Source organism: Centruroides vittatus, unplaced genomic scaffold (assembly GCF_030686945.1).
Source record: "Centruroides vittatus isolate TY-2023 unplaced genomic scaffold, ASM3068694v2 contig_10, whole genome shotgun sequence".
NCBI lineage: Eukaryota > Metazoa > Arthropoda > Arachnida > Scorpiones > Buthidae > Centruroides > Centruroides vittatus.
Genome location: NW_027120658.1, coordinates 6,557,114 through 6,574,568, shown reverse-complemented (window position 1 = coordinate 6,574,568; position 17,455 = coordinate 6,557,114). Strand labels below are relative to the sequence as shown.

Genomic DNA, 17,455 nt, shown 5'->3' with positions numbered 1-17,455 from the left:
ATTATAATACATAGAATAATATTTTATATGAGAATAATAATATAGAATAATAAGATTAATAATAAGAATAATATTAAAATTAGAATATAATTAAATAATATAAAAAGTAGTAATAATATTATAGAATAATAATATTTTTATAAAATATTTTATATTTTATATATTTTATACTTGTAATTATTATAACAGTAAGTGCTTTTAACACACTAGAATGCATTTACTAATACATTCTAATAAACAAATGTCAAAGTAAGAACTTTTGAGTAAAGTTCATAGTTATAATATATAAATATTTATAACTCCACCAAAATTTGAAATTGTATATAAAGTAACTTAATCTGATATAATCTCTTCATCAATAATTTCAATGCAAATTAATATACAATGTCTCATTATCTAATAACTAGCTGTGTTACCCGTCATTGACGGGAGATATTTATTTGATGAAATTATATTTACTTACTTAAAGAGTATATCTGCAGAGAATTGTGTTACAGATTCATTATATTCCTATTAAAGGCATGTAATATTTTTTAGATGAACTTGTTGTATATTGGGAGGTTATTCAATATTTTGTGTTTTATCATTAGGAGCACAAATGAACAGATTTGCAGCTATGAACATGTGAGCACGTGACATAGAGTTGGCCATGTGAAAAGCAACTGCATCCCAGGTCAAGTCCAACAACTCTCGGGCTTTGGCCTTGAGACTTGTTAATGGTCATTGCAAAGCATAGACTGACGGGAAATTGTAGGCATTTTCATTCGAATAGGTAGTTTGTCGGGATTAATGGTATGCTATTAAATGATATATCTGTCCTTCAATTTTGAATGTTGACATGAAATTTTTTTCAAGTATTTCAGTGGCACCAAAACTTGTCATTTGGAAGGCCCTATTGTGCTTTAAAAAATGTTTAGTGTCACGATGAGTCCCATTTAATAGTGATAGAAAAAGTTTGGGGGCAAATACAACATCCAGTTTAACTTTGCCAGAAGAACAGCAAATCCCCTGTGATTCATTCTTCCACTTCAGAGCACTCCAATACCCACATACTTTATCTATAGACCCAAATATTAGCTGATGATGAATAGTCTAAGAGTGTCATAAATGAAAGCACTTCAGAGTTTTTTGCACCAAGGATTTGTCGTTTTTGAGTAAGCATAATCTTCGCTCACACAATAAATAAAAACTCATGCAAATACAGCTAGGCCTAATGAATCACGAACACAATGTGTAACGATTCGAAAATCTTCCATATGTACTGTACATGCCATCTAGCATGACAACGTCACTTTTTTAATGCCTTGAAGATTTTGCTAATTAATTAATTATAATTTAATGTCAGTTCTTCAAATATAATAGTAAACTTCAATAATACACTTTTCTTATAGATAATGCCTTGACAGGAAGTACTAATTCATGTGTTGCCATCTAGTGAAGAGAGACACAAATAGACAGAAATTTGTTGCAGTTTTATTTAATTAATAAAAAATCTGTAGGTTTGATTAGTGATAAACATTCCGGGGATCATAAAGATGCTACAGTTAAAATTTGGTAACGATTGGTTCAGTAGTTTTTGCAGTTAGTCTCTTTATATAGTAGCATAGATAATAATACTTAGTAGCAATAGTTCTCAAAAGTTGATCATAAGTTAGAATTTTTTTTGTTTTTAGTTAGTCATAAGCAAATGCATTCAACTTATTTATGATTTTATTTCATTTAAGAATAGTGATATTGGTCCATATTGTAATATTGTAATTATATCACATGATATACTCTTTATATATTAAATTTATTGTTGTAATGATAATTCAGAAAATAAGATGGAAAAATTAAAAGTATATTGATTATTTCATTTTAATAATGTTTGGTTTTTATGCCTTATTAAAGAAATTACATTTTATATAATAAATAAAAATATATATAAATTGTTAAAAATATTAAGTTAAATACATAAAAGTACATTATTAAAACCTATATAATTGGAAAAATTTGTAAACATAATTCTATTAGATTTTATATTGAAAAACAGATAATTAGAGAATATATTTTACTGCAAAATTTTAGTGTTACAAACTTCTATTAAAAAAAATGTCATAAGATATTCAAATATTTCTAGATAAATATTATTACAGTGAAATTCTGTTAACATGACATCCAGTATACTGGCAAACTGATGAGCTGACATGCCTAGCTTGTCTTTGGGGAGAGTATTGGTGCACTGGTTATTCCTCTGTATTTATACACAAGTAGGTAGCCAGTTAATTAAAACTAAAAATAATAAGTAATAATTAAATTTTAATAAATTTAAAACTCCAGCTTTTACACTAAAGCAGAAATTGAAACTAACATTAAAATCAAAGTTAATTAATTAAAATTGAAATCAAATCGATTGAAACATAATATTTCAGAAAGTGTGGATAAAGTACTTGTTGTCTATTTTGATTGATTTCATTATATTTCATCCAAGCAGTCAGAGTTGAGTCTCTATTTATAGCACTTCTTTGTCAAGTGTTAGTTTCTGTTTTATTTTCAGTGGTGATGGAACATTTTGCTTTTAATATGTAAAATATATAGAATATAGAATAGATATAGCTAAAAGTGTACAAAGCACAAAGTATGATTAGTGTGTTCTTGTTTCAAACCAACCAAAGGTAGGAATAATCTGGAAAAATTGAAACAGCATGTAAAACAATCATAAAATCCGGATTTGTACAGTGTTATATGCAAAGGTATATATATTTCAATTTCCTGGACACATCCAGGGAATTGAAATATACCAGAAAAAATTTTGAAAAATTCTATTATCTGATAAGTCAGCATATTCGATAACCCAACACTGCATTGGTCCCCGTGATGCCAGGTTAATGGAATGTCACTGTATTTATATTTGAGTAATTTCAGTAATCATAAAAATTGATTAAAAATTGAGTAATTTTTAAAAAAATGTATGCAGATCTCTAATATAATTACTTAATATATTTTTGAGTAAATTTATGTTATTTACATATAATTAAGTTATTTTTAAATTTTATTAAGAATTATAATTTGTTATACTTAAGAAGTGAACAAATGATAAATTGTCAGATTATTATGGCATTAGTCAAATAGAAATTATGTTGCTTTGATGTGATGCATTTTATTATTTTCTTTATTAAAGCAGAAATGCTTATTTCTGTGTCTAATTTGTTTAAAAAACTTGTAATATGGATATGAAAGTTACACGAATCATATAATATAATATGAAATGTTTTAAAAAATAATAAATTTATTAACATTGAAGTGAACTCACTCAGCAATATGTAAATCAGAAAAAACCAATTTTTGGTTTTTTCTGATTTACATATTGCTGAGTGAAAAAAGAAAAATCAAAATTGGTTTTTTCTGATTTTTCTTTTTTCAAATTTATTAACTTCTTTTTCAAAGAAATTTAACTAGTTTTTGACATAATTGTTTAAAAGAATTGAAGATGGGTTGCAATGATCCAGAAATATTTCTTATTGAAATTGTTTTTGTTTCATCTATTTAAGTTATTTATTAAAGTATTTTAATTTTTTCTTTACATGAATGATATTTTACAAAACTAAATGAAAATAGAAAAGAATATTTCTGTATTATTTAATATTTTTATTTTGTTTTTTTTATACATTTTAATGTTGATACTTGTATGAAACTTGACATTTAAACTTGTTATTAACAGGAATATAAAACAATTTCCTCTTTTGTTATACCTTTTCTGTTCCAGAAGTCTCTTTTAGTGTGCTAATACTATTTTTAAATTATCACTAAATATCAGTTTGTAGAGAAATCAATTGCTTGTATTAAAAGTGTTTTTATTGGATAGCTGTCTTTTTAATAAATATTTTAAATTTTCGGTTTATTTTTAATATAGGGTTGGTGTTATCTATTCGACTCTTACATGGTGAACTATCACAGATTCGCCAAGAAACTCCTTTACTTTTTAAAAATCTTGCTATTACTCATAAAAAAGGATTTTCTGATGTTATCATGCCAGGTAATATAAATTGTTTTATTAGATCTATTTTAATGAGATAATTTAAGATAAAAGTTAGAACTGTATTAGATAATATCATATAACTTGCCAATGAATTATATTATTAAAATAATAAATTATTTGATATATTCCAGTCACATGCTACTATATAATAGTTTAACTAGAAATGATGACTGTTACTTGTTAAATAGTTAAATGATATTTTTTAATTAAAAAATTGTAGTAAATGAAATATTTTAATTAAAAAAGATTTGACATTTAATTATTTAAAACTGAAAATAAAACTACTTTACAACAAAGATAATATTAAACTAAACTAAAAATAATTAATAATTGTACCATTTAAGATAAGTTCTTCAAGCAAGCAAATTTGGAAAAAAACTTTTTTTATATAGGTTTTGTTTGCTTGACTGCAGTTATTTTCATACTTAGAACTTTAATCTTTTTATTTTAAAATAAATGAAATTTTAACTATATAAGTTTCATTAATATGAATGATATAGCATATCACTATACAGATATCAAAAATATTTTTAGAAGTTGTAAAATATGCCTAATTTTTACTTGTGATTATAGTGAAAATGATTTATTAATTAAATAAATGATTAAAATGGATAATTTCCAGATTCATTGCAAAATTGTTATTTGAGGATTTATTGTTATTTCCTAATTCAACATTTTTAATTTTATAATTTTCAGACTAGGTTGAGTAGAATCATAATCTGATCATAATTTAGTCATAATTCATAGAAATTGCTGATTAAATCCATTAACCAATTTGGTTGCCAATTTGAAAGATCTTGGACATTTGAGGAAAATATTATAGAAGTCACTATTTAATTATTAAAAATGTCAATAATTTTTATAGAGGAAATAAATTGTTTAATGTTGTTAAGTTAAATTTAAGTTTAATTGGATTAAATCAGATTATACTCTATATACTGTACAGTAAAATCTTAAGTCAAAGTGTAAGGAGTTAAAAAAATCCTGACTGTAAATTAAAGTTTAAGTTAATGAGTTTAATATCTAATTTTCTCAAATTTTTCTATAAATATACATTTTCCGTTATCAAGCCAAAAAGCCATCTCAAAAATTTGTTCATAGCGATTACAAAATTATACAGAGTTTATAGTACTTTTGAGGGTGTTGTCAAGGCACCCCCTTTTGTTCCAATCAGAATGCCAATAACATACTGTATTAATAAAAGGTAGTAATGGTGTGGTAATGTGTTCTGGTTGGAGCTAGTGTTTGTTTATCTTAATTGTCTGTATTCATGTGGAATATTAAAATTATCATGAACTTATCAAAGGATGGAATTACATGGAAAAATAGGTTTGAGTTGAAAGTACTAAAAAATAATTTCAACTTAATGAGACCATATTGTGTGGAAATCTCTATATACTGTGCTAGGAACAGTTGAGAACTTCTAGTTAACACAGTTCAGCTTAGTGAGGTTTTACTATATAAGTATTTATTTATTTTCAATAATTTGTTTTGAATCTAATTTGATGAAGTTTAAATCTTTTCTAAACTTCTTATTTTTAAGTAGTGATTTTATATATATATATTGTGAAAGCTGTAATCGAGGATAGGGAATGACTATGATTAATCCTATCACTTAATCGAGTATCCGTTGTAAAACGAATCTTTCGGTTGTCATATAAGAATGGCTAAGTTGCAAGCAGTGGGGCGGAGGGACTATCGAGTGGGATATATTATATCGGAAGCAATGATTGCTAAATCACCTCTTCTGGTCAGGTCTGACACCAGGTTATCAGTTTTATGACACGCGGATAACCACACATATTAATCTATCTGCATACGTGTGATATAAATGAATTAATCTAAGTCCAATTCTAAATGAAAGAAAGATTATATTTATTAGACTTAACTAGAATAATTACAAAATATATATAGGATAAAATTAAACAAATGAACTTCAATTAATAATAATAGAATAAAATGCATGGAGATTACTAACGACCTAAAAATAACCTATTTGTGCTATATCTAACCCTAATGTGCGGAGAGAGAGTTTACAACCATCTAACAATTATAATACCTCAAAGGTTTCTTCTTAATGATAAGTATGGCGAAATCAGATCAATCATATCTTCTATTATGTGGTCAGTTCGGTTCATGGATTATTCTTCCTTGTACTGCCTAACTAGTATGGCTCACTGCCTAACTACACATAGGTATGGCTTTTCTTGTCCTTGGTACTGCGCTTAGTTACAGTATGGCATATTCTGGACTTTGTAGAACTGCGCCTTTTGAGTGGGTAAACATCCCTTTTTATAGACCTTATTTTCTGTAGATCTCCACCAATTAAGGTGCAGTATTTACTATATGTCAATGAGGGTGAATGACATTTCGACTTTGTGATGAAAGAGTAGATAAGCTCTCCACAGAAAGGAAGTTGGTTTTCGTTGAATTGGAAAGGGGTAAAACTTCTTCTCCTTTTACAATTCGATGTATTTGGAGGTTTTAGGACCTTTTCCAATCAATTTCTGACATTAATTTAAGTGATATAACATCTCAACATTTAATATAATATTTCTCCTCTCTTATTTACAAAAATTAAGAGAGTACTTTGACACACAAGAAAATAAAAGTCCCTCTCACTTCCATTGTCAAGGATGTTCCTGGTTGACTCATCCGTTGATAAGAATTTGTCGAAGTTTAAAACAACATTTCTAATTAAATTTAAAATATTATTTCTCAAATCAGCCCAAATTCTCACAATATATTTTTAAATAAGAATTTGTTATTCCATAAACTCATGATTATTGAATTTTGTTGTAAAAAAATTTTATTAATATATTTTTATGAAAAATATTTATATTTAAAATGCAAAATTATATTGACTACACTATTTTTTTAAGGTGATGTCAGAAATGATCTTTATCTGACTTTGGATAAAGGAGAGTTTGAAAAAGGTGGAAAATCAACAGGAAAAAATATAGAAGCTTCAGTAGTTTTAGTTAATATTGAAGGTTATATTTTAGAGGTAAATTTCTTCATTAATAATCATAATATATTTATACATTTTTTTTGACATGATATGAAGTTCCAGAAGTTATTAATATATTAGAAATAATATAATTTTTTTAAAATTAATTGAAAATTAAATCAATTGTTATAGACCACTATATATATATATATTTATTTATTCTACTAGTTAGAGGTCTATTTGCTGAATTAAAAAATGTATATATATGCATGTAGTACTGTACAGTACATATGTAGTTGATGTGGTTATGTTTATAGGTATCTTAACATAAACAATGTTATGTACATTTACAGAATTTCTTTATAAAAAATGCATACCAATAATTATTTCTCACACTATTTATTATTAATTGACATCATATAAATGGTAATCTGTGTAATTTTGTCTTGAGAGAAAGAAGAAAACATCCAGTCATAGAACATAATTTCTTATATAATTATTGCATTGTTTTTGTGTTAAATCCATTAAATCTTAATTTTCTAAAAGACTATCCATTTGATTTCTTTTCTTATACAATTTTCAATTTATCATTATTAGACAATTCCATTGCTAAGGGAATAGTTTACATTAAAAGAAAATTTTATTAATGAAAATTAGACCACTACTCTTTTCAATATAGAGTAATAATAGGAAATAGTTGTTCTCTTAATATTAAAATAATATACTCTGAGAGTCAAAAATTATCTTAAATTTAAAAATAGAGTACATATGATCAAGTATTTTCATAATTTTAAAATTACTATTTCTAAGAATTGTATATAAAAAGTTTAAAAATCAAATATTTAAGAAAATTATTATTTAATTAACAGATGAAGAAAATTTAGATCTTGGTTGCTTGCTTTTCTCTTTACTATATGTATTATCTTAGCATAAGGTTGCTGTTGAGAACAAATCACACAGAAACACTTTACTGGAAAAAGGTTGGTTTATTGATAGGAATGGATATTCATTTCAGGCTTAATGCCTTTCTTCAGTCCTATTATAACAGATTTATCAGAAAAATTATTACAGAGTTACTGATTGTATTGAAATATTTAGGATATGTGTACATTTTACTTTTAGCAGATAGGGGATGAAACCAGGGCTACTCAAAGGTATTGCCTGGGGTGAAAGTGGAGAAGAAAGATGATTTAGAGGAAAAGGCTGAAGGTGAAATTATAAAGAAGGATAGGAAAGGGGATGACATGGAAGTCCCAAGGGTGCCTGTATTGCTTTTATTTAAAACAAAATTAAAAATTTACATTCAGTTGTGGAACAGTAGTTAAGAATTATAGAAGTGCCCTAAATGATTGGCACACAAACATAACTTATTTACAATACCAATTGTACTTGCAATGGGAGAACTGACAAAGTACCTTATGACAAGTAGGATACACATACAAAGGCTTATACAATAAAACATAATTACCTGAGATTATAGTGACAGTTAAAACAACACGACTCATGAGAAGACATAGGTGAAAAAAGGGGAGGAAAGTGGAGCTAAAAGAACTTTAGCTCCATTTTCCTCCCCTTTACACTTTAGAACAGTATAACAACATGTGCTAGAATAAAAAGGGGGAATAAAAATTATTTTGCACCCTACAAGTATTCTGTTATTAATTTTATAAAAATTCCACCTCTATAATTAAGAGGTGGAATTTTTAGATTTAAGTTTACCTCCCTTTTTATTCTATCACATGTTGTTATACTGTTCTAAAGTGTATAAGGGTGGAGCTAAAATTCTTTTAGCTCCATTTCCCTCCCCTTTTTTCACCTGTCTTCTCACAAGTTGTGTTGTTTTAACTGTCACTATAATCTCAGGTAATTATGTTTTATTGTATAAACCTTTGTACACATATCCTAAATATTTCAATACAATTGGTAAATATGTAACTCTGTAATAATTTTGCTGATAAATCTGTTATAATAGGACTGAAGAGGGGCATTAAGCCTGAAATGCATATCCATTCCTATCAATAAACCAACTTTTTTTCACTAAAAGTGTTCCTGTGTGATTTGTTCTCAACAGCAACCTTATGCTAAGAAAATACAAAATTTAATATAATTGTTCAATTAATATTACTTTCAGTAAATAAATTAAACTTATAAGAAATATATATAGTTTAAACTCAATGATAAAGTGTAACAAATGTATATCAAGACATACAAAGAGTGATTACATGTTATTGTATAAACAAAGACTAATGAAAAAATCATATATTAAACCAAAATTCAGACAAATATTTAGCTCAATTATATTAAAGAGAAGTGAATAATACTAAACTACTATGATCTGAGCAAGTGTAAACTTGATTAGAGTGGCAAAAAAGTATTAATTGTCACAGGTCAGGTTTTCATTAGTAAAATTAAATTTATAAAACTTTTAATGAAATTAAATTTTTATTAATTTTTTTTATAGTAAAAGTTATTTTAAAGTATTTTAATAAGTGAAAAAATAAGAAAATATTACTATGGGATGAGATTAGCTCTACAATAGTTTCAGAAATCCAAACAGTACTTTTATTTAGAATTTGTAAAAATGATTTGGACAAACTCTGAAATTTGATTACTTTATAACTACTTCCTAATTGGGGTGCAGAATATTAATTAATTATAAAATAACTTACTAGGATTACATGACACTCATTCTAATGGAAATGTGATATATTTTTGTCAGGAAGTTGACATTATTTGAGGGTATGTGCCTGAGGAATATTTGATTATCATGCATATGAAAATGATAGATTTGTAGCATGGATTCAGACAAATAAACAATGACCTAAATCCTTTTAATTTTGTCTACATGGTATAAATTTATAAGATAAAATACATTATAGTGGCATTCTACATACCATTTTAATATATCTAATCATAAATGTCTTTATACATCTAAAACATCTATCTTACATTGTGCACCATTGGTATAAATGACTAACTATTTTCATTTTTGCCCCACCCCCCATTTTGTGTAAAATTTTGTCATGACCCCTGGATAGACAGTAGACTTTTATTTAATCAACATAGTTAAAGTAAAATTTTTTCTGGGATTTGCACTTATGTTTCTGCCTTATTAGAGGTCTGAATAAAACACCCAATTTTATGAAACAATGGTTTTATTTATGCATATGGGTATAAATATTTATTTAATGAAAGGTACAGTTTTTTTAAAAGTATATCATAAGAATTCAATGTGAGGTATGCTATTTTATTCTTATAAATAATATAATTTCATTTCATTGTTTTACTGGTACCTGATATGTGTTGAAGAAAAGCCTTATACTTTTTATTGCCAAATAAATTTATTTGAATTTAGCAACCCCAAAAAATTTTCTTGCAGCCTCTCTGGGGGTCACGACCCACAGTTTGCATGCCACTGATTTATACCACAATGGAAAACCTTTCATGATAGAGAATTGACTAGTATTTTGACATTTTTTTCCTGCATACATTTATCTAAATTTGACAAAAATTTACTTATAGAATTCAGCATATTTCAGAGTTTGATTTAGTTCTTTCTTAGATTTCAGCTATGTCTTAGTTAATTGTACTATTTGTTAAAACTGGAGATATGATACTGAATTCTGTCAGTACAATCTGATATTAATAATTTCTGATTCAATCTAATACTGATACTTGCTTCTAGGTGTTAGAAATAAATGAAAGCAAGAAAGCTCTTTGATTTAGAGAATATTCACTTTGTTCACTAACTATTTAAATTCAGAGATAAAGAAACTATCTTGTTACACCTAATTTGCTTGAGTTTCTAAGAGAGAGAAATTTAAATTATTAATTTTAAATTTCTCTTTTATAAAATTATTAATTTTAGGAAAATACTGTTTAAATATCCAAGTTCTTAGATGTATTAGACTTGACTTTAGCAAAGAAAAAAAAAAAAAAAAGATATTTTTTACAGTATAACTTTTTGAATGTAGAAAGATTTTTCGGTTATCACAAATTATAGTGTCTGTGTTAATTACCTTTTGTTTACATACTTTGAGTTGTAAGAACAGGGTTGCTTTTATGATAGGTCTTGATGATTTTATATGAAACCTGATATTTTTTATTGTATTGTTTTTTTCTGTAGCACAATTCATGTTTCCTCTTTTTTTATTTTTTGGTACATTGTAAGTTAATAGTTAAAAGCCACTAAGTAGTGAACGGATATGAAGAAACAGATAATTTTATGTAATTGTCACAGTTCCTACACTGATGTAGGCAGGAATTAATGAGTTGTTACATGTGGAAAACTACTAAATACTTATAGTTCATTACAACAAACAACAGACAAACAAACATCCTCATTTATATTGTGAGATCACGTTTGAGGGAAAAATCCTCTGGTCATCAGAACGTTAAGGCTCGCTCACCTGGTCACTGGATGGCTTAAATTACAGAATGTTACTGAATCTCTGTATTCATTTGACTGCCAGGACTGATACCAGCTAAGAAAAGATATCGCACCCTAACTCATAATGTTACATGTATAGTTGAACAGAGGACTATATCCTATCAAGCGGGGAGGAGTCCCGGGTAAGTTCGATCGTAGCGGGATGAATGTCTTTACTTAATTAACTGAGAGGATCAACCAATTTACAATGACAATAAAAGGGTTTAATGAATAAAAATAAACATAAAGGTACATGCATCGAAATACATAATACAATCTAACATAAATCAAGTCTATCTAATATACACCTCTAAACCCGAGAGAGAGAGTTCACAACAAGTTAAACATACTACTGGGATTCTAGCTGTGACTCCGGTCTTCTTATTCTATGTTGAAGGCAGTGAATTGTATGGCAAAGTGTCAAGCAGGATGAGGACTATAGGAGGGGGGATGTGAGTGAGGGAACTCTTGCTAATGTGGCACCTTCAAACTATCAAGGACTGCGGTCTTTTATGGCAGCTTCCTAATTCTCGTGGACTGCCTTTCCTCTGGCATTTTCCAATTTGGCCAATTTCTTGTGGACGGCCCAGAATGGCAAGAAATCACTCCTTTTTATTGTAATTTCTGACCAATAGCGTTAGAGGATTTTCATTCATAAATGGGATGTAGGGGAGTCAGATATCCAGATGGTTAGTTCAGTTTGGAGATAAGGTCCTGAGAAAGGAAGTTAATTTTTTCCTTTCAACACAAAAGTGAAAGCTTTGTCTTCCTTTTTTGTAAACAACATGGAAAAACTAGATATATTTCTCACACTAATTAAGTAATAAAATTCCAATTTTCACAATAAATATATATATATATATATATATATATATATATATAAAAGCTTACAAATCAATGTAAGGGCTCTTTTTGCATCCTGGCCTTAGGGCAGGGGTCCCCAACCTTTTTGTACCTAAGAGCACATTTTAGAATACCGGTCGGACGGCGGGCACTATTTATTTTTTAAGGTGAATTTAGAATTGGACATAGTTAATAATACATACATATGATATACAAAAAACATTTAATTCCAAAAATGTAATTTAACATACACAAGAATATTAACAATAATTTTTATAAAACAAGTAATTACTAAACAATGCATAAAAAATCTACAAAGTATAAAAATTCTTTATAAAAAAATATAAATCTGATTTTTGGCATTGCATTTCATTGGCCATTGCTTCATAATTAGAAGAGTATGATGTTATTCCTGCTCGTAAGCAATCGTCAAGGTGTTCATCTGTAAGTCGTGATCTGTACTTTGTTTTCAACAATGAACATTATAAAATCAATGGTTCACACAAGTATGTGGAACCGAAAAACTATTTTATTTTATATGCTGCTTTTTTCAAGAATGGAAATTTGTTTCTTTCAACTATATTCCAGAACTTCTCATCTGATACAATGGATTTTAGGATAATGTCATTCTGAAGGTCCAAAATTTCTATCTCTACCCCTCCAGCCTACCCCCTCTGGAGAGACCCGGGATCGAATCCAATCGGGTCGAAAAATCCCCAGGAATTTTTCGGGATGGTCCAAGCGGATATGTTGGGCTCCATCCCTCATCACCTGATATAGATATATTTATTTATTATAAAGGAGACAAACAAAAATGTATTTGAAAAAAGCATAATTTGAAAAACATAACAAAACAAATATTTGTTTTATTTGGGTCTGTAATTATTCAAAAACGACAAAACACCATTTTAAAGTGATTTTTATTCTAATAATATATTTATAAGTAATATGTAGCCAAAAATGTAGCCATGTCAAATTTATGTAACCCAAAAAGTAGCCAATGCGCCAAATGATACTTTTTATGCCAAACTAAAAAAAAGGTAGCCAAGTTTGGCACAAAGTGGCCAAATATGGCAATGCTGGATGAGCTCCAGACAAATGTCTGTGTTGTCACGGCAACCATAGAAACGGGCTGATTCATTTTATTTTAGGTATGGGAAATTTGGTTGGCAAAGATTTGGCGCGAGGGGAAAAAGAGATCGGTCACGTTTCACTTTGTGCTTTTATCTGTGTTGGATGCCATTTTTACTTTTGTGTGGTTAATCATTAAAAATGAGAAAACTTTTACATAGCATTTTACTGAAAACTGAAATAATTTTATTTTTATCGTGGTCGCACAGCGGCGGGCGCACACAAAACGATCGCTATGGTGCCCGCGGGCATAAGGTTGGAAACCCCTGTCTTAGGGCAATTATAATTGTCTAGTTTGCCTAGGCTTGACTGCAATCCTGTTTTTAGAAAAAAATTAACAATTACCTAGTGCTTTAGTATTTCTTCCAGCAATTATTTTCTTAAAATACAAATGTTTTTAGTCTCAGGTAACAAGCAGGAAAAATTTGAATGAGTTTTCAAAAGTTTGATGGAATTTTAACATAGCTAATGACATTGGAATGTTCTATGCATTCAGAAATTTTTAAGAAAATAATTGATGAAAGAAGTGTTAAAGCACTAGATAATTATTAGTTATTTCATTTCCAGCTTCTTTAAATATTTTGGATGTTTTTTAGAAAAAAAACTGAACACATCTTGAATAAATTTATAATAGTATAGAAAATTTTTCAGATAAAAAATTATTGCCAAATCACCAACTAGCTTGAAATATTGCCAAATTCAGCAATAAATTTCCAGACCTAGCAACAATGCTTATATGTTGCTTGTCCATTGTTAAAAAGTAGGCATATGCCATGCCCTCACTGTTACTGCTGTAATTTTTTTTTCTTATGTTACTGTTTGATCTTAAAAAACTTAATTTTGTTGTGAATATAATAGAATATATATATATATATATATATATATATACTGAATTTATATATCAAAAAAGCATATGAAAGCAATTTAAATTAAATCAATGTAAGTTATCTACAATAACACTTAATAAAACATTATTACTGTTAATAAATTCAAAGTAAAAAAACATAAATTATGCTATGAGAGCTTCAATCTTGTACAGACAGACAAATGGTAATGAAAGGTTATCTTGTTCTTCTATTTGGTCTTTGTGTAATTGAATGTTCAGCATCTGGAAATAAAAAAAAGACAAATTAATCAGGCAATATTATGCTACAATTAATAATTAGAAATTAGAGATAGACGTTAGGCACCATCTCTTATCAAAAGTAGTAACTATAATTTTAATATAATTTAGATTAGTCTGGAAGAAAAGAATTGGCTCAGAGTATGAGTCAAATCTACAACCTCCACTTAAGTGTAGTGTGCTGACCAGTTATGCCACCCGGACCTCTGAGCTCTTCTTTTCCAGACACATTTAAAGTTTAGATATAGATATAATCATCCAATGGTTACTCATGGTGCTGACTGGGGACATATTGAACACCCACTGGTCTACTCCAACATGGCACTCAGTCTGCTATTGTATTATTCGGCATGGCATATATACATATAAAGAAAAGATGTACTTACTCTTAAAATTAATCATTGTTTTATGTTTAACTCTATACAATATGTTTTTCATAAAATAATTATAGAAAACAAAACTTAATATTTATGAAAATTTTTTTGGATATTTGTGTAAAGTTATATATTGCTAATATAAATGAAAACTAATTATTGTAACAGTTATGATGTTATTTGTGATTACTTTGTTAACATGTTATAAAGTCACTAGAAAAGTATCAATAGTAATGTTTGTACAAAGTTTTTATTTAAATTTATGTTCCCATTTCAGGGGTACCTCACCTATTATGAAATAAGTTGATTGATTGAATTTATTATGTTATCATAAATTACATGTTTAGAAGACATTTTTTCTATTCCTTGGTTATTGATTACAATTACAAATTACTTAATCACTTCTTTTAATATATGACCTACTATTAAATTGAAAATGTATCATTTCTAATCATTACAGTTATGATTTACACAAAACATTTTGATATAATTACAGTAAAAAAGAAAAATACATTGCATTATATTCAGTTGATCTAGACCATGTTGATATAAATTGTTCATAAGAAATATTAAATTGTTTTTATTTTTAAAATAATTTATAATTAGTTTTTTATTTACAATGCTAGTTTAATCAATAACGAGAAAAATATATAACTTTGTTATATGGAGATATAAGTTAACCAGTCATTCCATAAATAATGTTATGCTTAGATTTTATTGAAAGTATTACTTGGCAATGCATTTTAATTTTTAAAGTATATATTTTTCAAATTACAGTAGAGCATCGATTATCCGACCCCTGATCAACCAACACATTGGTTAACCGACTGCATTCTAGTCGGCAAATTCAAATGTCCACTAGTGACGTGGCGCTACAATATTTGGCTATGTCTTGGCTACTTTAATATTATTTTGTTAAATTTCTGCGTGTTTTAGCTGGCAACACTAGCGCGACCATTAAAGGGAGGCCAGTATTTAAACCAGGCTTAATTTTCTATTTATTCTTTATTTTTGTATTTATTTTGTGCAAAATAAAGAAATAATTTTTAACGATACAATAGTGATGATTATTATTTAAAAAAAAAAAAAAATTTGTTAGGCTTATCATCAATGAAAATTCAACACGAAGTAGGTTAATAGTGATATACTAATATACTAATTACATGGGATATACTAATATACTACTATACTTTACTAATAATGTATTTTTTCATACTTTTCGGTTATCCGTTTTTTTCAGTTATCCGACAAACCCCAATCCCCAAGTGAGTCGGATAATCGATGCTCTACTGTAATTAAATATGCTCGAGTCTTTTCAAATTTTGGTTAATTGTAATTGTACAGTAAAGAATTATTTTTATAAATTTTTGCTTAGTTATTTAACAAAATTATGTAATAGTGGAGAATATTTAAGAGATCTTCAAATTAGTATTTAATATAAACAGTTTTATGTTAAATCATGCCAGTTTTTAAATATTTATATAGCAATTTCTTATGGAAGTTGATTTGTTAAAATATAAAATGCAAGTAGTCAGTTAAATATTTTGTTAAATAAATATTTTACTTTTCTGCAGAAATGTATCAGTGCAGGATCAGGACAAGAAATGATTACAGAATATCAGTCAATGGTACTATATCACAATAATTCTCCTCGATGGGCTGATGTAATAAAGGTAATAAATATATTATTATTTTATTTAATACTATAATAAAATGATCATGAATATCTGACTTAAAAAATTTTAAAAATTTATATTTATTTAAATTTTTTTATATCAAAACAATTACATTAAATTTAACTGATTTAACTAATCAGTATGTTGTAAATGTACACAATAATAACATAAACCACGTTATGAAATATAGTTTATATTGCATTGAACTTATATGCAAAAGCCAGGCATTGGATCTGTACATCCAGACCCTTTTGCTTCTGCACATTGGAAATTTAAGGAATGTCTAAATAAAGAACCTACCTGATAAACAAAAAGAATATTATAGATGGGTAACTGCACTTAGAATTTAAGGGCCAAAGAACACCCAGAAATGGTGGCATTAAGAACAAAATTTCAACTAACCAACAAATGGATGAAAAGAAATGATATCGTTCTCACCAGAGCTGATAAATCAAAATCCTTAGTCATTATGAAAAAGGAGCATCTACCAAATAGGACTAAGAGACTACATCAATATCACACAGTGTGATAAAGAAAATGGAGACTTTGTAGATAAGCTGCAGAATAGAATGAAATGCTCCGAAAACTTGAAATTAGCAAAACATCTGGCCTTACGAGACATAATAGTTGACTCACCCGACACTCCTAAGCTCTTTGCATATGCTAAAACTCATAAACCGGGCCAGCAACTCTATCCAATAGTTGACAAAGCAAGACACCTACAAAGAAACTAGAAAAGGCCGCCGACTGCCTCCTTTCGCCAAGCTTAGAGGATTATCCTTACACCATTGAAAACCCAGAAAACCTCATATGCCTGCTGAAAGAACTCCTAGAGTCTCTAAAGCTCATCACAGTCCTAGACTTCAAATCACTATACCCCCTCAGTAAAGCTCCCAGCTGTCTTTTGCTTT

General features: G+C 27.9%; 1 protein-coding gene across 4 annotated transcripts in view; it reads left to right on the top strand.

Annotated features, from left to right (window-relative positions):
- The window catches only part of spg (dedicator of cytokinesis spg), a 148,613-nt gene that overhangs the window by 56,279 nt on the left and 74,879 nt on the right, over positions 1 to 17,455 (top strand). For all 4 annotated transcript variants that reach the window (XM_067272606.1, XM_067272549.1, XM_067272480.1 and 1 more), the window contains 3 exons: positions 3,893 to 4,015; positions 6,901 to 7,025; positions 16,443 to 16,541. In XM_067272606.1, the coding sequence (XP_067128707.1) occupies positions 3,893 to 4,015; positions 6,901 to 7,025; positions 16,443 to 16,541 (347 nt within the window). The remainder of the gene's footprint in view (positions 1 to 3,892; positions 4,016 to 6,900; positions 7,026 to 16,442; positions 16,542 to 17,455) is intronic.